We start from the raw sequence: 26,382 nt of genomic DNA on the forward strand, positions 1-26,382 counted from the left end.
CGTTCCTGTGTCCTACTTTTAAGTTAAAAACCATCAAGCCAGAACATTGCTGTGTTGCATGGTGTGGGGAAACCATCACAGGCAGAGGTGGGGTGTGGCTGTCCACCAATCTGCTGGCTGTCACTGAAGGAGTTTTTATTTATCCTAAGCTCATAAAACCCTGGCGCTCTCTTATTGTGCAACGGTAGAGCTGATAGGGAGCCATAGGAATGCAGCCCTGTGGTCACTCAGAGGCCACATGCTCCGCTTCCCCCTGAAACAGAAAGTATTTTGACAGGCTTTCACATTTCCTGCAGGGAAGAGCAGGCCCAGAGAGTGGCCTGTCCTTGCCCTTGTCTTGGTGAAATCTGTCATCCTAGTTATGTTTGTTGTCCTCTTTACTGGAACACGTGTTTGCCTTTGTTCAGTTGGTAGGCTCTCTTCTCTTGGTCCGTTGCCTTCAGTTCATGATCTCCATTAGATTGTTAAAGATGGGTTTAAGGAATGGCTATTCCTTCAGGTTGTTTGCTTTTTAAAAGCAGAAGCTTGAGCATTAGAGAGGGCAAAACTCCTTGCTTCCAGAGTGGGCGAGGAGCAGGGTACCTTCCCAAGGAGAGTCTGCCCCCCTCCCTCTCAGACAGGGAAAATGAGGGGATGGGCGCCTAGATTCTTGCTCAGTCTTTGAAAAGCATTTAGATTAGAATTCATGTAATTATTTTGCATAATAAAGTATATGAAAATGCTGACCTTTGGGTCGCCGTTTAAAAAGACAAAGTTAGTGGAGTTCCCTTCATGGCGTAGCAGAAACAAATCTGACTAGCATCCATGAGGACAAAGGTTTGATCCCTGGCCTCACTCAGTGGGCTAAGGATCTGGCATGGGCACGAGCTGTGGTGTAGGTTGCAGATGAGGCTTGGATCCTGCATTGCTGTGGTGTAGGCCAGCAGCTTCAGCTCTGGTTTGACCCCTAGCCTGGGAGCCTCCATATGCCACGGGTGTGGCCCTAAAAAGACAAAAAAAAAAAAAAAAAAAAAAGGAAAAGGCAGGGAGTTCCTGCTGTGGCGCAGTGGGGTCAGCAGCATCTCTGCAGTGCTAGGACACAGGTTCGATCCCCAGTCTGGCACAGTGGGTTAGAGGATCCAGCATAGGTTGCAATGGCGACTCAGATCTGATCCCTGGACCAGGAAGCCTGAGACAGCCAAAAAAAAAAAAGAAGAGGAAGAAGAAGAAGAAGAAGACAAAGAACTTACCTAGAACTTACCATGTTCCCTAGAGGAGCAGAGGTCTTTGCAGTTGCATCCTTCATCCCAGGGACTGGGAAATCCAGTATTATTTGCTTGTCAGCCTCAGTCATTGGGCCAATGGGCTGAAACAGAAGATTTCAAAACCCTTCCAAGGAAAAATTACTTTTTATTTTTTCCATTGGTACTGGGCCAGATCCCTTGAGATTGTTTCCAGGCTCATGATTTTGAAATGTTCAGAAGAAAATTTGGAACCTAGAGTTATTTATCAGATATGGGATTGTAGTCTGTTTTTCATCTGAGTTTTGTTTTGTACTATCAGGCTATTTACAATACTCTTGTGCTTTTTATTGCTATGAAAGAACTACCTTGGAAATCTAGATATCCTTCTTTAGATTCAAGAAACAAAAATGCCTTCGTCAAGATCAGGCTTTGCATCCTCTTAAGAAGTATGACTGAATCAAACTATCCATGCAGTTTGAATTGCTTTCTCTGACATGCAAACTTCGCACATCTGTATTCTCCTTCTAGCAGCTCCATTGTGACCACACTTATGTTGTTCTTCTGGCTTGTAAACCCGGTAGGCCCTGACCCTCTGGGGAGGAGACCAGAGTTTACACCCTAAGGGGTGACTGAAGTGCTGTGTCATTACATCTAACATGATTGGTTCTGTAAGAGATGTCAGATGACCTCCTAGATGGGATGTTTGAACTGGGTGTTGAGGAGTTCGCAAGTGGGTTCAGAGTAGTAAGAGCAGGGGTCGTTGAAGCTGACTTCCATGTGCCTGTTGTGTGGCGGAGAGGCTATGGTCTCGCAGAGTGTGGAACAGTGCAGGCCAGATTACCATGCCAGGTTGCTCGGCACTTGGAAGCCATCAGAGTTTTAAGCATGGAATACATATGCCCTTGTTGGCTACATGTCAGAAGAGGGTTGGAGAGGGGAGAATGAGGTAGAACGTTCTTTCAGAGGCCCAAAGTTGATGAATCAGGACAATGTCTGGGAACTTGATTCTGAGAAACTGACAAAGGGGTTCGTTGGACTTGGAGACCAGGCAGTCCTATTATGCTGGAGAACAGTTTCTTTCTTCTTCTCCATGTTTTGCTTGTGGTCTTATTATTACTCGCTGCAGTCTATTTTTAAAGAAAAGTCCTTAGAGCAGAATTGTGAGCATCCAGTGGGAGCACCTCATAGTCTGATTAATGGTCATGCTCTCAACTCAGTGAAGCTGTGCTGACCCTCCTTTGTCCAGAGCATCTTCTGTACTGTCAGAATCTGAGGAAGACCATAGAGGAACTTTTTTTTTTTTTTTTTTGGCCTTTTTAGGGTCATATCTGCGGCATATGGAGGTTCCCAGCTAGGGGTTGAGTCAGAGCTGTAGCTGCTGGCCTATACCACAGCCACAGCTGCTCCAGATCTGAGCCGCATCTGCGACCACACCACAGCAACGCCACATCCTTTAACCCACTGAGCAAGGCCAGGGGTTGAACCTACATCCTCATGGATACTAGTCAGATTCATTTCTGCTGAGCCACGACAGGAACTCCCATAGAGGAACTTCTGATTCCTGCTGAAATGCTGAGAGGATGGATTTTGTCTTGGACATGTTCTTCTCCTTCCTCCCTTTGATAGCAAGGAACACAGGCCCAGATTTGAATTTTGGCCGGGCCAACTGCTGTGAGATCTCGGGTGATCATGAGAATATGGATAGTTGATGCCTAATGAGCAGTTACTGTGTGCCAAGCAGTGTTCTGAGCTTAACATGCATTAACTCATTTAATCCTCATAACAACATGACAGGAAGCAGATTCCTATTATTCCCGTTTAACCAATGAGGAATCCCAGTCACCTCAAGTAACTTGCCTAATACAGCCAGCAAGTGATGGAGCTGGGATGTGAACTCACAGTTAGGTTCCAAAGTCCAAGTAGATAATACTGTCCTGTGAGATTGTTATGAGCTTTAAATGAGAGTGTGTATAAAATGTTTAGCACAATGTCTGGCATATAGTAATTGTTTACTTAATGGTATTTAATAGTATTACTTTTTTGTTTGTTTGATTGAGGTTATTACTGGTGATATGGTTATTATGTTCATTTTATTGTCTTTTCCTTTGTGTTTTCCAGATTTTCTGCAGCAAACATGGGTTATTATTATTTGAAATAAGGGTCTAAAATGTGTTGCTGTTAGGCTTTGTTTTTGTTTTTTGTTTGATTTCTTAAAGTTGAGTAGGCGCTCCCAGGCAGACAGGGTTTCTCTAAGTGCTGGCAGAGTGAGGTGCCGCTGCAGAACTATGGTGGCATGAAACTCCACACCACGTTCAGTGACTCACAAGTCATTTGCGCTCTTTCTTACTTTATCTTTTGTCTTTTAATTTTGCTTATGGTGATTTTTGGACACATAGACATCTTCTCTGCTGTCTTTCTTTCTTTTTCTTTCTCTGCTGTCTTTCCTTTACATTCCAAGAGAACAGAAATATTACAGGGGAAGTTTCTTCCATGTTGTTGGGGAGAATAATCAACCCCATGAATATCCATGTGTGATTGTTCCTGCTCGGCCTGGAGTCAGCTCCCTAGAGTTGTCCCTGCAAGAAGCAGCTCTGGGGCTTACAGTGTGAAAATCAGCCCTTCGAGCTTTCATTCTGGGGCTCAGTCCTGAAAGGGTGTTGCTTTTCCTCGTCCACAGCGTCAGGGTGCACATGGCTTTCGTCATGGCCACTGATGGTGCTTGGTGTTAGCTGTTCAGGAGATCTCTGCACATATCTTCCGTGTGAATTTCTGCCATGCCAATGTCTGGATTTAAAGTCAGATCATCCCTTGCACACCTTCAAAATTTGGCAGAAATCCATGCCACTGTTGTTATAAGGTACAGAGACAGAAACTCAATTTTAATTACATAGGTATCTTCTACTATTTTAAAGACTTTTTATTTTACATTCAAATCTTGAATCAAATTTGAATTTATTTTTTATTTTATATTGTGACATAAGTTTCATACCTAGGTCATAATTCATAATACTTTTATTTCTTTTCAAATTTTTAGTCAGTTGTCCTAATACCATTGTTCAATAATACATATCTCACTGATTTAATTTGCAATGCTGTATAAATATTTTATATATTTTTATCCCTGTATTTTGATTCTCTGCCAGTAGAGTGCTGTTTTAATTATTGTGGCTGTATAATATACTTCCTGGAGTTCCCTTCATGGGGTATCGGAAACAAATCCGACTAGGAACCTTGAGGTTGTGAGTTCTATCCCTGGCCTCGATCAGTGGGTTTAGGATCCAGCGTTGCCATGCTCTGTGGTTTAGGTCAGCTGTGGTGATGCGGATTGGATCCTGCGTTGCTGTGGCTGTGGTGAAGGCTGGCAGTTGTAGCTCCAATTGGACCCTTAGCCTGGGAACCTCCATGTGCTGTGGGTGTGGCCCTAAAAGGCAAAAAAAAAAAAAAAAAAAAAAAGTGTGTGTGTGTGTGTATATATGTATGTATGTGTGTATGTATATACCTATTGGTAGGGCAAAGCCTCATGCCTTTTTTTTTCACAGTTCTCAAAAGTTAAACTTCAGGAGTTCCAGTCGTGGCTAAATGGAAACAAATCTAAGAACCATGAGGTTGCAGGTTCAATCCCTGGCCTCGCTCTGTGGGTTCAGGATCTGGCATTGCCATGAGCTGTGGTGTAGGTCGCAGACACAGCTCAGATCTGATGTTGCTATGGCTCTGGCGTAGGCCGGCAGCTCCAGCTCGATTAGACCCCTAGCCTGGGAACCTCCATGTGCCGCGGGTGTGGTCCTAAAAAGACGAAAAGACAAAAAAAACCAAGTAAAACTTCAGATGAATTTTATAATCTCTTTGCCATACTATGAAGAACTTTTTAGAATTTTGCCTGTTTTTTTTTTTTTTTTTTTTTTTTCTTTTTAGGGCCACATTTGCAGCACATGGAAGTTCCCAGGCTGGGTGTCCAGTCAGAGCTACAGTTGCTGGCCTATACCACAGCCATAGCAACACAGGATTGTGAGCCCCACCACAGCCCACGGCAATGCCAGATCCCCAACCCACTGAGTGAGGCCAGAGATCAAACATGCATCCTCATGGATCCTAGTTGGGTTCGCCAACCACTGAGCCATGATGGGAACTCCATTGCCTGGATTTTTTAAAGTTCCTGTAATGAATCCTCTAGGAGAGGAACTGAGGGGTCAGGATGCATGCCTTCTTCAGGCTTCCTAGATGAAGCCAGAGCCTTTCCCTCATGGCTTGTCAGGACACCTCCTTGTCTGCAGTGAATGAGAGTTGCTGAGGCTCCACCCTCTGGCTTACTGTCAGTGTTAGCAGTGTGGCAGGAGTGAGGTTGTACCTCCCATGGATGTCTCACATTTTTCTGATGGTTCGCAAAGTAAAGAATCCTTTCTGATGAAAAATAAAAAATAAAAATAAAATTCCTGTAATGCATAAGGGCTTCTTAAATGCATATGCATTTTATATTTTGATTATAATTGTGAACACATTTCTGTCTATCGCTAGGGTAAAGGAAACCGCTTGCTCTCTGGGAGTGTCTCAGAGGCAAGATTTGACCAGGTCTTACGCAATTCTGTACCCCTGGTGTTGACTGCTGTGTTGGCCTGAGTCAACTCTTAATAAATATTTGCCAAGTAAATGAACAAACATTTTTCTGTATGTGGTATTTCCCCCTTTTCCTTCTTTTGAATTACTTTAGATTCTGAGGAATGGAGTTTTAGGTGAAAGGAGATGAGCATTATTACAGCTGCTAAAATGTGCTGAGTCTTGGTAGATGGAGATTCTTTACCAAAGGGCTGGAGACCCAGGGAGTAAGAGAGTTTGGTTCAGTTGGTGGTGTCGCAAGAATGTGGTTGGGGGATGAGTCCTGACTCCCTGTGTGTGTTGCTAGATTGCTGCTCCCCAAGTAATGCACCTGCCTGCAAGAGTGGGCCCTTAGTAAATGTGTCAAGATGAATTAACTTTATTGTGAGGCTGCTTGAGCACCAAGGAAAGGGCTGGGCTCAGAGGAAGGAAAGTCCCTGGGGTTCAAGAGAAGGGCAGGTGTCTGGGGCTCCCCAGTGTGAGCTTCTGGGTTTCGGCTACTTGAGATCTGGGAAGAGCAGAGGCATCACATGGTTCTTCTCAGGGACCGAATTCCAGGACAAGCTGGATGAGGCATGGCCTGGCTTTCATTCTCTGAACTGGCACCACCTGTCATGGCACCTAAATGCAGCAGATATGTGTCATATCAGGACTGTACCCACCCAGTCCTTGTGTGCCGTTAACTCTCAGGACATTCATGCAGCTCTGTAGGGAACAGCCAGAATGGCTTTCCAAGATGTTTGACTTGGTCTCTCATGTTGGGCTTGGTGCCATATTTGAAGTAAAATTTTAGCAATCTTGAGGCAGTAGGCAGTAGCTGAATATAGGAGAGAGTGAGTCAGATATTAGAGTGCTTAACTGTGTTCCAGGCATTGTGCTAGGGATATTGAGGCCAGCAGGTTTTGTCTCTGTCTTTAAGGAACTTAGTGAAGAATTCACAGGGAATGCCCCCATCACCATGGGAAGCTGTCCTGGGCTACAAGGTGCAGTGAGCTCCCTGTTCTGAGAGTGGGGAGAACATGCATGCTCAGGACAGGGAAATCTTATTTGGAGGTGCATTTGCATAGGGTTTTGAAGAATGAGTAGGAGTTGGAGAGACTGGAGTGAGGGGAGACTCAGGATATGGCCCTGTTGAGCCTTCAGACAGCAGCTGCTGACATCTGGCCTGTAGGATGTTTACCTGGCATTGGCTCTCACTCTGCTGGGCCGTGAAGCTTTCCTCATCTCCACTCCTTCTAGCATGATTGGAATGTCCATCTGGTTCCCTAGAATGGGGGACTAAAGCATTTAAGATGGTCATTTGGGGTAGGGTGGGGCAGATACTGAGTCTCTCCAGGTTGTGCTGCTGGAGGTGATAAGCTTCAGCATCGACTGGCTCATGTGTCACCAGCTGGGCTGGAGCTCAGTGAAGGGAGCTCCATGATCCACCCATGGAGGACTTCCCATGTGGCTTACAACATGGTAGACCCGTTGAGGTGCTCTCTGTGAAGCCAGATCCTTGAGGGTCCTACTTGCCCTCTTTTGGGAGGGGGCAGTGAAGGTACCAACACTGTGAGCCATCAGCCAGGCCAGCCAGATCTATTCTTTTTGGTCCCTAAATAATGCTGGCATCTCGGATTTCCTATGTGGCTCAGCAGGTTACGTATCTGGTGTGGTCACCACAGTGGCGCAGGTTGCTGCTGTGGTGCAGGTTCGATCCCTGGCTCAGAATTTTCTACATGCTGCAGGTGTGGCCAAATAGTAATAATGAGAATGATGATGATGATGATGATGATAATGTTGGCATCTCCATGGATGTTAGCAGAGCATGGGGTAGTTGGAGACATGGAGGTGCCTAGACCTTGAGTCATAGTGTCCTGTGGGAGGTGAATAAGGTTGGCTGCCCCACACTCTCAAGATCCCCATGCCCTTGGCCATCCCTGTAACCGTTTCCCACCTAGCCAGCTCTCCCCCACCCTTAGCTATCAAAATGGAATTGGTTTGCCATCATGATCTGTTCAGTACAAATATAATGTGAGCCAGATATATACTTTTAAATTTTGGGATACTCACATTAAGTAGGTGAAATTAATTTTAATAAACATATTTTATTGAACCCAGTGTATCTATAATTATTTCATCATGTGATACTGGCCGTATTTCCCATGCTCACCAGCCATGTGTGGCTAGTAGCTACTGTGTTGGTTGCGGCAGATCTAGACTAACTTTACATTACTAACCGAGATTGGGCAACCAAGAGACTGGTTTGTGATTCTACATCTATTTAGGACCGAGTAAGGCCAAACCTCAAGTCAGTCTCTGTTTAAAAGATATCAAGTGAAGAGTTCCCGCTGTGGCTCAGCAGAAACGAATCTGACTACTATCCATGAGGATGTAGGTTCGATTCCAGGCCTCACTAAGTGGGTAAGGATCTGGCGTTGCTGTGAGGTGTGGTATAGGTTGCAGATGAGGCTCAGATCCCATGTAGGCTATGGTGTAGGCTGGCATCTGCAGATCCGATTCGACCCCTAGCCTGGGAACCTCCATATGCTGAAGGTGTGGCCCTAAAAAGCAAAAAAAAAAAAAAAAAAAAAAAAAAGATATCAAATGGGGAACACAGAGGCTTTGTGGATTTCTGCTGATTTTGCTGTGTTTTACTTTTAATTCTGCCCTATCTTATAATGGATGTGCCCTCCTGTCTTTGGGTTTTAGCTCCCTTGAGGGAAGGACCTTTGGGGACTTTTCTGCCTCCTTGATCGTAGCACATGCCCCACATCCATGTGCTCCCAGCAGCCTTTCACAGCTGTTCGGGGATTGACATTGAGATGATTTTAGTGATTGCTATGTTTTTTTAAAAGAAATGAATGAACCCCAGTTAATCACTGTTTTGAGGTAGTATTTGCCTGCCTTATTGACCAGATTTCTATGATATGAATAATATGTCAGACACTGAAAGCATATGATCCAAAAGTTTTCCTGCCCCAGGAATTTAGGGAGAGATGATTGAGAGGTTACTAATTGTTCCCCAGTCAGATTTAATTTCCCCAGAAATTTGAAGGAAAAAGTCTTCCTTGTAAAAAGTGAATTTCTTGTCGGTTGCAACATTTGCAAATATTTTCTTCCATTCCGTAGATTGTCTTTCCATTTTTTTTTTTTTATGGTTTCCTTTGCTGTGCAAAAGCTTGTAAGTTTGATTAGGTTCCATTTGTTTATTTTTGTTTTTATTTCTATTGTGTTGGGAGACTGACCTAAAACATTTGTGCAATGTGTGTCAGAAAATGTTTTGCCTGTGTTCTCTTCTAGGAGTTTTATGGTGCCATGTCTTATGTTTAAGTCTTTAAGCCATTTTGAGTTTATTTTTATACATGGTGGGAGGGTGTGTTCTAATTTCATTGATTTACATGCAGCTGTCCAACTTTCCCAGTACTACTTGTTTGAGGCTGTCTTTTTTCCCATTTTATATAGACAGCTCATACAGCTCAACAACAACAACAAAAAAACAAACAATCCATTAAAAAATAAGCAGAAGACCTAAATAGACATTTCTCCAAAGAAGACATATGGATGGCCAATAGGCACATGAAAAGATGTTCAACATCACTAATTATTAGAGAAATACAATCAAAACTACAGGGAGGTAACCACCTCACACCAGTCAGAATGGCCGTTATTAATAAGTCTATAAATAACAAATGCTGGAGAGGATGTGGAGAAGAGGGAACCCTCCTGCACTGTTGGTGGTAATGTAAATTGGTGCAACCACTATGGAAAACAGTATGGAGGTTCCTCACAAAACTAAATATAGAACTACCATATGATCCAGCAATCCCACGCTTGGGCATATATCCAGACAAAACTATAATTCAGAAAGACATATCCTGGAGTTCCTGCTGTGGCACAGTGGGTTAAGAGTCCGATTGCAATGGCTCAGGTCACTGTGGAGGTGTAGGTTTGATTCTCGGCCCAGTGCAGCAGGTTAAAGGATCCAGTGTTGCCACAGCTGTGGCATAGGTCACAGATGTGGCTTGGATTCAGTCCCTTGCCCAAGGAACTTCCATATGCGTGGATGCAGCCGTAAAATTGAAGAAAAAAAAAATTCCCATCATGGTTCAGCTTCAGGTTAAGAATCGAGTAGTATCCATGAGGATGCTAGTTCATTTCCCGGCCTTGATCTGGCATTGCTGCAAGCTGCAGTGTAGGTTGCAGATGTGCCTTGGATTTGGCATTGCTGTGGCTGTGGCATAGACCAGCAGCTGCAGCTCCAATTCAACCCCTAGGCCAGGAATTTCCATATGCTACACTTGTTGCTATTAAAAAATAGTAATAATAATAGTAACTTAAAAAAGAAAGGAAAAGAAAAAGATACATGCACCATTCACAGTAGTCAAGACATGGAAACAACCTAAATATCCATTGACAGATGACTGGATTAAGAAGATGTGGTACATATATACAATGAAATACTACTCAGCCGTTAAAAAAAACGGAATAGGAGTTCCTATTGTGGTGCAGTGGAAACAAATCTGACTAGGAACCATGAGGTTGCAGGTTCCATCCCTAGCCTTGCTCAGTGGGTTAAGGATCCAGCTTTGCTGTGAGCTGTGGTGTTGGTCGCAGATGCCACTCGGATCCAACATTGCTGTGGCTGTGTTGTAGGCCGGTGGCTATAGCTCCAATTGGACCCCTAGCCTGGGAACCTCCATATGCCGTGGGTGTGGCCCTAAAAAGACAAAAAGACAAAAAACCCCACAAAAAGTGAAATAATGCCATTTGCAGCAACATGGATGCAACTAGAGATTATACTAAGTGAAGTCAATTAGAAAGACAAATACCATATGATGTCACTTATATGTAGAATCTAAAATATGTAAATGAACCTATCTGCAAAACAGGAACAGACTCACAGACATAAAGAACAGACCTGTGGTTGCCAAGGGGGAGTGGGTAAGGAGAGGGAATGATTAGGAGTTAGGGGTTAGTAGATGCAAATTACTACATTTAGAATGGGTAGGTAGGCAGTTCCCATCGTGGCTCAGTGGTAGCAAGTCCAACCAGTATCCATGAGGACTCAGGTTCGATCCCTGGCCTCACTCAGTGGGGTCAAGGATCTGGCGTTGCCATGAGCTGTGGTGTAGGTTGTAGAGGTGGCTTGGATCCTGTATTGCTGTGACTGTGGTGTAGGCCTGCAGCTGCAGCTCCAATTCGACCCCCAGCCTGGGAACTTCCATATGCTGTGGGTGCAGCCCTACAAAGATTAAAAAAGAATAGAATGGATAAGTAGTAAGGTCCTACTGTGTAGCTCAGGGAACTGTATCCAATCTCCTGGGATAGGCCATGATGGAAAGGAATATAAAAAAAGAATGTGTGTGTGTGTGTGTGTATATATATATATGTATATGTATATATGTGTGTGTGTGTAGGTATATATATGTATGTAAGTATATATCTGAGTTGCTTTGCTGTATAGCAGAAATTGGCACAACATTATAAATCAACTATAATTAAAAAAAAAAGAACTAACTGAAAAAAAAAAAGCACATTTCTCATGGTGCCTGCCTTGCAGGAGACAGCTAGGGACAGCTAGTGACAGATCTGACAGCTCTTCTGACTGGGATGGGGATGGGGGCCAGGCAGGAGAGCTGGTGCAAGGACTAGAACACATGCACACATATGCACACACATGCACACACTGCCCCCACACACACTTTCCTCTAAGTTGGGGTTTGGGAGTCGGGGGGCTCAATATGGAGTCTGTAGAAGGAGGGTGGGGGAGGGACTAGGTGGGCTTTGGACTCCCATGGCTGTGTCTCCAAGCGCCTTACACTTCTAGCCAGTCTCCCCTTCTCTTTGTCCTGCCTTGGAGCCAGGCCAAGACCTAACTGTCCCTCTGTCCACCCTGCAACCCAGCTGCCCCTCAGACTCCAGCTATGCTTCAGGGCTCCTGGGCCTGCTCGAGTCCCTTCTGCCACCTGACCTCTGCTTCTTCCCAATTCTCCCCTACTCCCCCGCCCCGAAACTGCTTTTAAGAGCAGTGACTTTGAGCTCCTCATTGTCCTGCCAAGAATCCAGGAAGGCACTTTAGTCCCTTTGGGCATGGCCCGTGCTGTCGTGCCTCTGGCCGTGGCACACACTCTCTTCTCTGCCTGGATCCTCCTCTTTCTGTCTTGTCCATCAGGCCACCACCTTTGTCCCCTTTAAGACCAAGCTCCTGCATCACTTCATGATTTTTTGTTCATTTACTTCTTCACTTCTGTATTGAACAGATGTGTGTCTGGCATTGAGCTTGATGCTAGAGAAATGGAGACTTCTCCAGTAAGTCTGTCTTATTGGAGAAGGTAGACATTAAGCCAATACTGTGAACTTTTGAACCTCTAGGTAGCAGTTTTCTTAAACTTTCAGGACCTTGCCCTGTCCCTTCTCCTCTGCATGGTTAGATTCCTTTCCTCAGTGCCCTCTGGTCACATCAGCCCCACCTTGCCCACTCGGACCTCTGTCATAATACTTAACACACTGTTTTTTTTGTTTGTTTTTTTAGGGCTGCACCCATGGCATATGGAGGTTCCCAGGCTAGGGGTCCAATTGGAGCTGTAGCCACCGGCCTACAACACAGCCACAGCAATGCCAGATCCAAGCTGCGTCTGCGAACTACACCACAGCTCATGGCAACGCCAGATCCCTAACCCACTGAGCAAGACCAGGGATCAAACCTGCGTCCTCATGGATGCTAGTCACATTTAGGACTCCACTGAACCACGACAGGAACTCCTTAACACACTCTTGAAATTACTGATTTATTTTTCCTATCTTTCTCACAAGCCCTGATTCCAGGTACCTGATAAATACATGTTAATAGTAAATGTTGGAGTTCGTGTTGTGGCAGGGGAAACAAATCTGACCAGTATCCATTAATAGTAAATGTTGGTTAAATGCATAGATAAAATGATGGTTTGGGTGATAAATGGAAGAATTTTCTGCAGGATACCCAGAGATCCTGTAGTGAGTAATTTTCCTTACTGGGGCTCAGTATGCAAGTGTCAGTAAAAAAGAGTCCAGGTTGTAGCCAGAGCACCAGGAGGTCGTCCTTTGCTTGTGGACAGTAGAGGTTTGGTCTCTGGCTTGCCACTTTCCATCAGGCCTGTGAAGCAGTTTTCCTGATTGCCTCTAACCTGGGAACCACCATGTCTGATGTTTGCACACCACACTAGACGCTGTTGATGATAAGGCTCCCATGGTCATGCCATGACATCCTTCTCTTTGGGACCCCTTTGTGGTGGGAGGCGGGGGCGGCAGCCCTGTGACCCACAATTGCTATCTAGCTTGTTTGAACCTACATCTAGGTTCATTGTTTGGGGTTTCCTCCACATCTTGGTTGTTTTTGTTTGTTTGTTTGTTTTGTTTTTTTAATGTATATAGTGAAACTTACTCTTTGTGGCATATAGTTCTTTGAGTTTGGACAGATGCATAGTCTTGTGTATTTACCACCATGGTCATGATGCAGAATAAATCAATTACCCCAAATCCTCTTGTGCTGCCCTTTTGTGGTCAGCCACTTGCTTCACTCAAGCCGTGGCAGCAACAGATTTGTTTTCTGTCCCTATAGTTTTGCCTTTTCAGAAAGTCACATAAAAGGAATCATACATATGTAGCCTTTGGGGACTTGCTTCTTTCACATAGGCATGTAATATTCATCCATGCTGTGTGAATCACTGGTTTTCTCCTTTTCATAGCTGAATAGTACTCCATTGTATGGACATGCCACAGTTTGTTGAGCTCTTCACCAGATGAAGGACATTTGGCTTGTTTTTAATTTTTGGTCATTATGAATAAATCCTCTGAACTCTTGCATGCAGGCTTTTGCATTAATATATGTTTTTATTCCTCTTGGCTGAAAACCTAGAAGTGGGATTGCTAGGTCACTTAGTATGTGTTTATAAGGAACTGCCAGACTGTTTTCCAAAGAGCTGCACCATTTTACACCCCCAGCAGCAGTGAATGCAAGTTCCAGTTGTCCTATACCCTTTCCAGCCCTTGGTATTGTCCATTTGTAAAAAGTTTGGCCATTGTAATAAATGTTCCCTCTAGTTTTTAATCCACATTTCCTTTACACACTTTCGCAGATGCTGACAGAATTTAAATACCATTACTTGATTTGATTTGACAAGGGTATCCTCCATACCTATGTGAGATTTGATTTCTTAAGATGGAATTTGTAGATACTCAGAGTTGAGAGAGCACTAGGAATATCAAGCTTTCCTAAAACCTTTGAGGAAAATGTTATAAATCATTCTGTAATTTTAGAATTTAAAAAGATTTCTTATTATTAAGGTTAAATCCTTTATATAAAAATTGCTGTTTCCTTGACCCAATTGTAGTGAACAAAAGCTACTAGTCTTGAAATTGACATTTCTTTGACCTGTGGCAAAGAGAACTCCCCCTTTCATGTGATAAAGTGTCCTGTCTGTCCTCACAAAACATACACACACATATATGTGTGTGTGTATGTGTATATATATATATATATATATATTTTTTTTTTTTTAATAGTTGCATCTGTAGCATGTGGAAGTCCCTGGGCTAGGCATCGAATGAGAGCTGCAGATGCTGGCCTGTGCCACAGCCACAGCCACACCAGATCCTACTGCATCTGTGCCCTACACTGCAGCTTGTGGCAGCACTGGATCTTTAACCCACCGAGGGAGGCCAGGGATTGAACCTGCATCCTCATGGACACTGTCTCTGCTTCTTAACCTGCTGAGCCACAATGGGAACTCTGTAAACATAATTAATTTTTTAAGTTCTTCATCTTATCGGTGCCCATGACGCTTTCTTCCTTCCTTCTTTTTAGGCCCCTAATCGTCAACTCATGACTTACTGGTTACAAGAGCTTCAGCAGAAGAGATGGGAATATTGCAACAGTCTCGACCTGGTAAAGTGGGACAGCAGGACCTCCCCGACTCCTGGGGATTTTTCTAAGGGTCTTGTGGCCAGAGATAACACAGGTAGGTCAGACGCGGAAGGGAACTGTGTCACTGCTTGTGTATCAACATTTGACATAGCCAGTCAGCTTAGCAGGGAAATACTGGTGATGATCCCTTTTGAATAGGCAGCATTGCACAGTCACTCAGGGCTTCTGCTTCCATGTACAAGATTGCATTTAAACCTAATGACAACCTCAGGAGTCAGGCACAACATGTACCAAGCCCCCTGAAGAGGTGGTAGGCTGAGGGCAGAGGGAGCAGGCCGCGGTGCTGAGGTCCAGTCTGACTGTGGGGCCAGCCTGCTCTCCACCCTCTGTGCAGGTGAAGCCCCCAGGCCCACAGTCCCTCCGGGGAGGAGTGGTAGAGTCCCAGGTGCTTGTGCAGGTGGGGAAGGTGCTCCAGGGCGCTCACTACGGCTCAGGGATGCCCACTGGGAGGGCCTTACCTCTCAGACTCAGTCAGATTCCCTCTAACCTGGAGCTGTGGCATTTCCACAACTCATGCTAATCCTGGCCAGGTGCAGTGTAGCCATGATGTGGTTTTATATTTGAATATCAAAAATTAAACCCCCTGTGACTGTCGCTTGTGCCGAGCCCTGTCAGACAAAAAACAGGATGATAGTTATTCACAGACCATCCCCCACCCCGCCTCCTGCAGACTGCAGAGGTGGGGCTCTATTTGTGGAGAACCCTTTCTTCACACAAGAAAGAAAGCAAGCCCAGAAAAAGCAGCCCCTGAGGCTGGAAGTAAGGTGTGAAAGGGCCAGGCCATCACACCAACATTTCTTAAGGATCAAAGGAGTTCATAGTGGAATTTAGCCAGTACAGGCCAGTTCTCGCGCCTGTAAAGAGGTGTGGTCCCAACTTCCCAGCCCCTGGGGACCTTTGCCCAGAACACTGGCTGCACTTGAGCTCTCGGTAAATCAGTGGTAGCACTGGCACATGTGCAGCCGACTTGGTTTGCAAGCAAACACCTTCTTGGACTTTTAAAATAATTTTTTCCCTCCACATCCCCTGTGTTTCCTGCCAACCTTGTTTTTTTACCAATCACCATATTTTTTATCATGTTACCCCCTCTGGTCAGACCATGAGAAATTACTGTGGGTACTTCATTCCTGTTGATCTGTTGCGCCGTGAAAATTCTAGGTCATTTTCATGAATGTCCTAAACACTAATGATACCAAGAGCTCAGGGGATGCCTCCATTTTTCAAGCCAGAACCCCCTCTATGTTTAGTTCACACTCCTGCTCATTGATGACTGAGTTTTTCAAAAATGCCGCTCTTCTGGAACTTTTGATCCAGAGAAGTTCTATAAGTCAGTATCAGTCATTTGCAATGTTGGCAACCTGCCAGGAAACTCCAGTATTCAAGGTGGTAGCTGGTGCCTTTGGCACAGACGATGCTCATTTTGTCTCATTTCCTTTGTTCTGAGGACCCCAAGTACTTCTCTCTAAGATACACTCAGGCATTAGACCAAAAGAGGGGCAGGGAGTGGCGACTAGCGCCGTGGTCTCTTTATAACATGTATCTTTCCATTTTTAAGCCAAAGTGCTGAAGCTGGGGAGCTGGAGAAAACACCTGTAGCCCACATTTGGCTTTGGGACTCTGGTGTGGGGCTTGAGGGTCTGCACCCTGGGCATTTATTTACTCATCCATTCAGCAAGTAAATGCCTTATAGGCTTGGATCCTCCCCTCGTGGAATTTCAAGTCTAGCCGAGTGTGAAGAAGTAAGATAACATGACAGGGAAGGCACAGGGTCCCAAGAGCTGTGCCTGGTTGAGCACAACTTTAGGGTAGGTGGGGACCCCCTCTGAGACCTGAGGATGCCCAGGAGTCAGGGTGGGTAAGAGGAGCAGAGTGCCCTCCAGTAACCTAAAGAGGAGTGTATGGAAGGACCAAAACCCAGGGGCCGTGAGCTGAGCTGGGGAGGGCCTGAACCTCTGCACTTGGGACTCTGGACTTTTCTAAGACCTGTGGAATGCCTTTGAAGATTTTATGTACAGAAAACGTTTGAACTTCTGCTGATTTTTAGATAGCTTTTAAGAACAAATAATGAAACTTGGCACCGTCAGGCAATCAGAAAATCGACAAAGAAGGAAGTCAAGAAGAAAAAGCTAGATTGTAGCCCTTTCGTTTTATCGTCATTTTAGATAAAAATTGGTTAAAGTAGGTTTAGCTTAGCCTAAACCATGCTGACTCTAGCTAGGATTGAAGACATGTCTTTCTAACTCTGATTTGCATTAAAAAGTAAAAACGTTTCTTACTCTCCTCTCCTTGTTATCCAGTTTTTGGTAACATTTTCATCTGTCTAATGGGTGTCATCCATCGGTACCCTCCTAGCACCTAAAGTCAACGTGGGGAAACACAAGGGGAATAAACATCCCCATTGACAAGCAGCTGTGTCTTGGAAGGCAGCTCATCTGGTGGAAGAAGCCATGTGGGCCTGGGTTTGAATCTTGGATCTGATATTTACTATCTGTCAGACTGAGTGAGTCATTTTCTCTCTAGTAAAGGGTAGCAAACTGCAGCCTGTGGAAATGAAGTTTTATTGGAATAAAGCACCACTCATTTATTTGCATGTTGTCTGTGGCTGCCTTTGCACACCAGGGGTAGAGTTGAATAGTTGAGACAGAAACCATTTGGCTCAGAAGTTTAAAGAATCTCTTACTATCTGTCCCTTTAAGGAAAACTCTGCTGATCTGTGCTGTAGTATCTTGAGCATACTTCTCTTTTTGAGCCTCTGTTTCTTCATCTGTCACGTGGAGATTGTTCATTGAGTCTTTCACGCTAGGCATTCCTGCATCGAGGCGTGGTGCCAGATATAAAGATAAATAAATCACAGTCCATGTTCTCAAGGCATGTATGGTCTAGTGAGGGATCCAGACAGGCACAGAGGCCGGTGCAATGCCATCTTGTAAGCACTGGGCCAGAATGAGCACAGGAGCCCGACCTGCACATCAGCGTTGAAGGGTAGAGTCTTGGCGGTATCAGAGCAGGCTTCCTGGACTAGGAGGTGGCCGAACTGGGGCCCGAAGATGAGGTCAGACCTGGCCGAGTGAGTCAGGAAGGAAAGGCCTGGAGACCCTAGAGACCCTAGAGACCAGGGCGTGACTCGAAGGTAGAGGGGGTGGGCAGGAGTGACACAGAGAAAGCAGAGAGATGATCAGGGACCAGACCTAAGATAAGCACAGTGATAGGGTCAAATGTGCATTTGAGAAGATTACCATAGCCGAGTGGGAGAGAATGGATTCCTTGGCAGGGAGACCGGTGGTCCAGCCTAGAAATCCTAGTGGCCTTGACTAGAGTTGCAGCAGGGAGGATGGAAAAAAATGGGAAGAGTTGGGAGATTTATGGTGGAAGAACTGGAGGATTAAAAGATGGGATTAGCTTTGAGGGAGAAGGAGGGCAGAGGGCACCATGCAGGCCCCAGGCCAGGCACTTGGCTGGAGGGGATTGGAAGGAACACTAACAACAACCTTGTCCACCCCCGGTCCTGTGTCCCCTCAGTATGAGGATCAGACAGGAAACCACATGTTCAGTGTAAAGGTGTCTGTGTCTCACATATATGTACACATGTATTATCCTTTTTTTGTTGTTGTAGTTGTCTTTTTGCTTTTTCAAGGGCCACTCCTGCGGCATATGGAGGTTCCCAGGCTAGGGGTCCAATTGGAGCTGTAGCCACCGGCCTATGCCAGAGCCACAGCAACGTGGATCCGAGCCACGTCTGCGGTCTACACCACAGCTCATGGCAACGCTGGATCCTTAACCCACTGAGCAAGGCCAGCTACCAAACCTGCAACCTCATGGTTCCTAGTCGGATTCGTTAACCACTGAGCCATGATGGGAACTCCATGTATTATCCTTTTGAATCTGTTAGGATTACCCCCAGCTACAATTAACAGGGAACCTACTAGGGATTTACAAATAGAGGTCATCTCTTGACAGGCAGTTCATAGCTGGCTATGTTACTCGCCAGGGCCATGCAGGGACCCATTCTGTAGCTCGACCTTAGAATATTAGTTTTCCTACTAATTTGAGCTGCCTTTGGGAGTGGCACCTATATATGAAAAAGCAGAAAGCTTTCCCAGAAACTCTTGATTTACGCCTCATTGCTAGAACTGTGCCACAGAGCCATTTCTAGCTGGATTGGAGTTTGAGGAGGCGGGCGTTTTAGCTGAGCCCAATGTGGCCACCATCAAAACCAGGGTCTGCGAGTACTGGACAGGCAGCTAGCACTGTCACGTAATTGCCTACCTAGAGTTTGTGTGACAGAGTAAGAGTCCGTTCATCTGTGTGATTGGAATTCGCAGCTTTGTATTAGTCAGTCAGGTCTTAGAAAGTGGAATGACTTTGTCACCTTTTTGTCTGATCCGTTTGCCTTCCATCTGCAGCCTGGCCTCTGAAAGTATGCCTGGCCTCAGACAGCACTCTGCTATCTTCCTTGCTTGGAGAGATAAAGACCTAGTTTCAACACAAAGGAATAATTTGCACAGATAAAATCTAGAGAATGCAGACTGTTTTGCTGTTGGGAATGAGCAGCCAGAACCTACAGGAGGCCTGTGAGGAGCCAATAGCCTCATTACAAAATGTACGTCCAGCCCAGTCTGCTTACCTCACATCCCATATCAGCTAATAAGCAAGCAAGCCAGGAAGGACAAGACGTTGTTCTTTTAAGACTTCTGGAGAGTTCAGGAGTCCAGAAGCCACATGCACACAGGAGGCTTCAGTGCCTAAGTGCATGTTTGAGTTTGGGGGCATTTCTTGCTGAAAATGGTACGGTGAAGATGGTTTAAGGGATGACTGCACATTTCCTCCTCTGAAGCAGCCCTGACCGTAACTGCTGTGCTCTGGCAGCTTGTGGGGGGGAGGGGAGGGGAAGTGGCCATGCCTTGCAGCCGCCTCCTGTCTGGTGCAAGCTCTAGAACTGGCAGGGGGGAGCCAGGAGGATGGGACACCATCTGCTTTAGCACTGCTGTAGGAATTCCACGGAATCGTGTCATGTCACGGTTCCCTAGAGTCATCAAAGCAGCTGTGCTTTTATGTAATCCTGTTTGTAAAATGCTACAAAATGCCATGTGTCGTTTTAAAGCATAAGTCATGGTCATTGTCGGTGTCGTATCTGAGAGGCAGCCTGATCTAGTGGAGAAAGCTTCTGGAACCTCGGGCACACACTACTTCCCCCATCTGCAAACAAGATGCTCTGTGAGGTCCCTTCTAGATCGAAGGCGCTGTGGTTCCTAGTGTCAGGCTTTGAAAGGAGGGAGATGGTGAGGGGGTTAGATCTGGCCATATCTGGTGGAGCCTATGGGAGCCTCCTGGAAAAGAGCTGAGGAGACTGTCCACTGAAGGCTGGGGTGTGGTGCCCGTGGGGACAGGCTGGCCTGGCTCTGTGTGGCATCGGGTGCAGTGAATGCAGGGTAACAGGGCAACTGCACCGGATGCAGGGAAGCAGGGAGCAGGAAACCCCGGAGTCAGGGGTGCTCCCCCACTCCCAGTTCAGGGGGTCTCTCAGAGGTGAGGTCGCAGGAGCCGGGGAGTCAGGAGGGATGGCGAGTGTGGCCCCTAAGAGAGCAATGGCAGGCTCCGGCTGCTGCCCGCAGTTGGCTGTTATTCATCTCTGCAGCCTTTCACTCGGGTCTAGTGAGCCCCTCTGTGCCTGCTGTTGGGCACACGGCTCTTAGAAGGTCAGACTAGGGTCCAGCTCTCCTCACAGGATTTATAGCCGTTGTGAGAAGAGAGCAGATGGACAGGTGGTCCCAGATATGTGGACTGTCCCCCAGGGGGGCTCTCACACCCGGGGGCTGGGCTGCTTCTTCGTTTTGGGCTTAGATGCACATGGGGCCTCATTTGGAAGGTGACTACAGCCCCTGACCAACCCTCACAAGCTGGATTAAACTCATTTCCGTAAAGGGGGAACGAAGCTTTTTCAGGTTAAAAAGTCCTCCAGCTGGGTCCCAGCGGGGACTTGCAGACTCTCTTGCATGTTTTGTGACACACGTGTAACGGCCTTTCCTCAGTGCTCTTCCCTTCCCTCTGGGCTGCCGCCTCCGCCGCCACATCATTGGTTTTATGGGAGGTCTCCTGTGGCAGGGGTCCTGGGCCTGATTGAGGCAGCGGTCCAGGAGCGGGGGTGGGGTGGGGGTGTTCACAGAGGTACCAGATGTGCACAGGATCCTTCCCCGTGTGGATCCTGGCAGGAGACTCTGGGCCCCTGGTGTTAGAAAGTGTCCAGCGAGAAGGACTCCTGGAGATCCGGGGATGGCCACGCTGGAATCAGAAGCCAGGAAATGTAAATTTTCGTACTCTAAAGCTCTCTCAGCAGTGTCATTTAGGCATTTGAGAAATTTTTAAAATAATGGAGACGGTCTCAACACCAAAACTCTTTAAGCACACAGATTTTTCTCTCCCCACTGAAGCTGCAAGATAAAGCATACATTCATAAATCCACTCCATCTGCTTAAGGACTTCAAGGAAATGCTGCCTTGTCCTAGTTTGTGTCCTCGTTAAGGCAGTTCCCTGAATGCTAATGATAGGACGTGAATTGAGGAGAAGCCAGCAGCTCCACTTTTAATTTAGGACATCTCACGTGGTCTTTTGAAAACAGAAAACCAGACAAAACAATAATAGCTAAAACTGGGAAATGGCTTCTTTTTCACATCAAATAATGACTTTGAGAAATAGTCTGTTGTGCCAACATCCTCCCTGGCCTCCAGTCCCCTTTTCGCACCCCACCCCCAGGGCCCGAGTTCCTCAGGAAGCGTTTCCAGTGTGGGCCTAGGGCTGCCGCAAGGCCTGGGCAGCTTGGTAACAGGCGCAGGGCCCTGTGAGAGCACTTGACAGCCTCACCCACAGAGGGGCCGCTGCTCTCCTTGCTGGCAGCCCACACAGGAAGGAGGGGCCGGACTCGGCTTGCAGTGCTTTGTGTTTATTTCCTGGCTCAGCGTAGAGTTGTAAGGCTTTGCCTGTGAGGGTACTGCACCTGCCCTTTGACAGTTGTCACCGCGGGGGCAGGTGACTGCCTTCTAGCCCTGACTGTAGGCCTTCCTGTCCTGACAAATGAAGTCAGTAGAGGAGACGAGACCTGATTAGTGGTGTTCGAGCTTATTTTTTATGTGTTTATTAGAACTCTTTAGCCAAGTGAAAGCTCAAGTGGAACTCTGGTGTATAGAGGAAAGAGGAACCAAAGAGTGAGGCTGAGGGTAGACCCTCTCCTTTTCTCCCTCTGAAAATCCCTGAGGTTTCTCCTAAACCCTAAATAAGCCTCAGAAGATCAGGGACTCGATGCTTTCAGAGGTGACTTGGAGCTTACATTTACTCATTTGATGTCTCTCTCCTAGATGTGTTTCTCTTTAGAGCAAGAACTCTGTCTCATTGTTGCTGCCTAGGTACCTCGTGCTTTGTACATGGTGGTAATTTGAACCAAGAATCAGGAATCAGGAGTTCCCTTTGTGTCTCAGCAGTAACGAATCTGACTAGGATCCATGAGGATGCAGGGTTGATCCCTGGCCTCCATCAGTGGGTTGAGGATCCAGCATTGTCGTTAGCTGTGGTGTTGGTCACAAACTCTCCTCGGATCTGGCATTGCTGGGGCTGTGGCATAGGCCAGTGGCTGTAGCTCCGATTGGATCCCTAGCCCGGGAACCTCCATATGCCCTAAAAAGACAAAAAAAAAAAAAAAAAAAAAAAAGGAAGCATCAATGGTGATTTGTAATTACAGGCCTTCTGGACCTACTCTTGTAATCCATTGCCATCCCTGTAATTCTTCTGGCACTCAGCACACCCTCTTGCTTTTCCTACTCAGAATCCTACTATGAGCCAGGTATTGACTCTCCTGGCCAGGCCCCAGATCCTCTGGTGGATACACAGCCATGGCTTTGTGTCGCCCCCAGCGTTTCTTTCCCCATTGTGTTCCTGGAGCCCTTCCCACACTGACTGTGGTCAAGTTAGTGAGCTTCCAACAATGTGTGAGCCTGTCATAAGGTGTTCTCTTTTGGAACATCAGTTTTCCAGGGCCCCTGAGTCCAGGATTCCACTGACTTTCACAGTGACCTGGCCTAAGTGGCTCAGGTTATGTGCTCATCTGATTAGAAAGCAATTTTTTTCTTGAATATCAGTGTTCAGCATTCCACTTTGATTCTGTTTCTCCTAAAAGATTGATGGTTGATGTTGCCAGTGTAGGAATGCTTAATTAAAGGGAGGTATATGGATCAAATGGATAATTGTGAAACAATATTAAATTCTGTTTACAAACATGTATATTCTCAGAGAGATTATATCATGTGGAAGAGTACAAAGTATTATTGCATACATCTTAACCAAATGTTAGAAAAGTAAGTTTGTATTATGGGAAATTTTAAGCATACGCAAAGAGAGAATAATATAATATTATCCGCATGTTTATTAGGTGGTATCAACAACTAGTATTTTATGACCCATATTGTTTCATTGATATAGCTACCCATTTAATTTTGTTGTTTGGAAGCAAATACATGTTATTTGAGACAGTTATTATTTGTTAAATAACAATATTATTTTGAAGCAAATCTTGGGCATCGTATTGCAACTTAAATATTTCAGACATTTACATTTTAAAAATATATTCTGAAATTTGATCATGCTCTAGCATCAATACATTTGCCTGTGAATTTACTAAACTGCCATCCTTTGTATGCAAACTTTTTTTTATCTGTCACTCTTTGTAATTAGTAAGTATGTATATATTTTATTCCCTCACTTTCTTATACAAAAGAGCATTAGCGTAATCTGGTCTGCACTTTGCTTTTTTTTACCTAATAATTTATTCTAGGAATTATTCCTTGTCTGTGAGAGGGCCATGATCTCAGCTTCATGCTGGGTTTACTGATTAACAAGACAGCAGAGAAGAGCCCTAGCCTCTTTCCCTGGGCTGATGCTATTAACATTTGATGGTTTGAGACATATACAACTTTCCTTTGAGAAACATGGACCCACTTTAGATGAAAATGGTTGCAGAACACCGTAGCCACCTGTAGACTGTATTTTTATGTAGTATGCATTAAAAATATACTGTAAGAAACTGGGTCAGGAGTTCCCGTCGTGGCGCAGTGGTTAACGAATCCGACTAGGAACCATGAGGTTGCGGGTTCGGTCCCTGCCCTTGCTCAATGGGTTAATGATCCGGCGTTGCCGTGAGCTGCGGTGTAGGTTGCAGACGAGGCTCGGATCCCACGTTGCTGTGGCTCTGGCGTAGGCCGGTGGCTACAGCTCCGATTCAACCCCTAGCCTGGGAACCTCCATATGCCGCGGGAGCGGCCCAAGAAATAGCAACAACAGCAATAACAAAAGACAAAAAGACAAAAAAGACAAAAAAAAAAAAAAAAAAAGAAACTGGGTCACCATGCTGTACAGTAGAAAAAATATGTATATAAATAAATGAAAAAAAAAAAAAGAGAGAAAAGAAAAAGAAATAAAAATATACTATAAGAGTTCCCGTCGTGGCTCAGGGGTAATGAACCCTACTGGTATCCATGAGGACATGGATTTGATCCCTGGCCACGCTCAGTGGGTTAAGGATCCTGCGTTGTCATGAGCTGTGGTGTAGGTCCCAGATGCGGCTCGGATCCCAAGTTGCTGTGGCTATGGCTGTGGTTTAGGCTGGCAGCTGTAGCTCTGATTCAACCCCTAGCTTTTGAAAATTCCATATGCCGCAGGCATGGCCCTAAAAAGATTAAAAAAAAAAAACAAACCTAGAATATATATTATGTAGATTTTTATATATCAAGATAGTATGTTATGTAGGATATCAAATTCCCTATGTAAGCTTTGAGTAACTGACACTTGTTTGTTTGTTTTTTCAGATTTAATTAACCCACACGCAAATGCTTCTGCGGAAAAAGCCAGAAATGTCCTAGCTGTGGAAACTGCCCCTGGAGAGCTGGTGGGAGAGCAAGCTGCAAATCAGCCCGCCCCAGGACATCCAAATTCCATCAACTTCTCTTTGAAACAATGGGGCACTGAGCTCAAGTGAGTCTTTGGAAAGCGACACGTGAAACTGAAAATGGATTATTTCTGATAATATAGTTATAGTTTTAAATGTGAAATTATAAAACCACCTGACATTTGTGAAGGTATTCATCATTCGCAAGGTACTTTTGTATACTTCGTTGTTTTTTTAGCTTGTACGGAACACCTATTGTGTGCCTGATACTGTGAAACACGTTCACATTCATGGTTTAATTTAATTGTTTGACTCTGTGAGGTAGGTTGTACCGTTGATATTTTATAGAGCTAGCCATCATTGCAGTCAATTTTAGAACATTTTCATTACCCCAAAAAGAAACCCCAGAACCTATTAGCAGTCCCTTCCCTTTTCCTCTAAACTCCTCCCAATCCGGCCCTCAGTAACGACTAATCTACTTTCTATCTCAATGGATTTGCCTGTTCTGGATGTTTCACATAAATGACATCATACAGAATGTGGTCCTTTGTGTCTTGCTTCTTCCACTTTGCATAATGTTTTGAGGATTCATCTATGTGGTGGCATGTATTATAGTTCATTTCTTTTTATTGCGGAATAATATTCTGTTATGTGGATATACCATATTTTGTGTATCTATTCTTCAGTTGATGGACATTAGGGTTCTTTCCACTTTTTGGCTGCTATGAATAAAGCTGCTGTACACATCCATGTGCAGGTTTTACGTGGATATAATTTTTCAACTTCTGTGGGTAAATACCAAGGAGTACGATTGCTGGATCATATGTAATAATATGTTTAGTTTTGTAAGGAACTGCCAAAATGTCTTGCGAAGTGGCTGTACAGCCCTGCCTTCATTTCTACCAGCAGTGAATTAGAGTTCCTGTTGCTCCACATCCTTGCCAGCATTCCGTGTTGTCAGTGTTCCAGATTTTGGCCATCTTAATAGGTGTAACATAAATGATGCTGTATTTTTAATTTTAAAGTCCATTTGTTCACTGTTGATATATAGGAAACCAAATGAATTTTGTGGAGTAATCTTGTATTCTGCAGTCTTGTTATAATCACATATTAGTTCCAAGAGATTTTTGATCATTTTTTATTATCTGCATAGACGGTTTATATCTTCCTTCCCAACATTTTAAATTTCTTTTCCTTGCCTTTTTGCATTAGCAAGGACTTCCAATACAGAGTTGAAAAGGAGTGGTAAGAGATGACATCTTTGCCTTGTACTTGATCCTAGTGGGAACACTTTGAGTTTCTTACCATTAAGTCTGATATTAGCCATAGTTTTTTTGTAGATAGTCTTTATCAGGTTGAGAAAGTTTCCTCTGTTTCTAGTTTACTGAGAGTTTGTATCATGAATGGGTGTTGGGTTTTGTCAGATACATTTTCTTCACCTCTTGGTTTGATCATGGAATTTCCCTCTTCTCGTCTGTCGCTGTGATGGATCACATTAACTGATTTTCAAATGTTGAATGAGTCTTCCATACCTCAGATAAATCCCACTTTGTTGTGGAGTGTAGTTCGTCTTATACATTGTTGAATTTGGTTTGCTAATGTTTTGTTGAGGATTTTTGCACCTATGTTCATAAGAGACATTGGTCTATAGTTTTTTTTTTTTTTTCTTATAATGTCTTTGGTTTTGGCATTCAGGG

General features: G+C 45.0%; 1 protein-coding gene across 3 annotated transcripts in view; it reads left to right on the plus strand.

Annotated features, from left to right (window-relative positions):
• The window catches only part of TBC1D2B (TBC1 domain family member 2B), an 87,908-nt gene that overhangs the window by 10,195 nt on the left and 51,331 nt on the right, over positions 1–26,382 (plus strand). For all 3 annotated transcript variants that reach the window (XM_021098841.1, XM_021098840.1, XM_021098842.1), the window contains exons 2-3: positions 14,638–14,791; positions 24,606–24,771. In XM_021098841.1, the coding sequence (XP_020954500.1) occupies positions 14,638–14,791; positions 24,606–24,771 (320 nt within the window). The remainder of the gene's footprint in view (positions 1–14,637; positions 14,792–24,605; positions 24,772–26,382) is intronic.

This window comes from Sus scrofa, chromosome 7, assembly GCF_000003025.6.
Source record: "Sus scrofa isolate TJ Tabasco breed Duroc chromosome 7, Sscrofa11.1, whole genome shotgun sequence".
Classification (NCBI taxonomy): Eukaryota; Metazoa; Chordata; class Mammalia; order Artiodactyla; family Suidae; genus Sus; species Sus scrofa.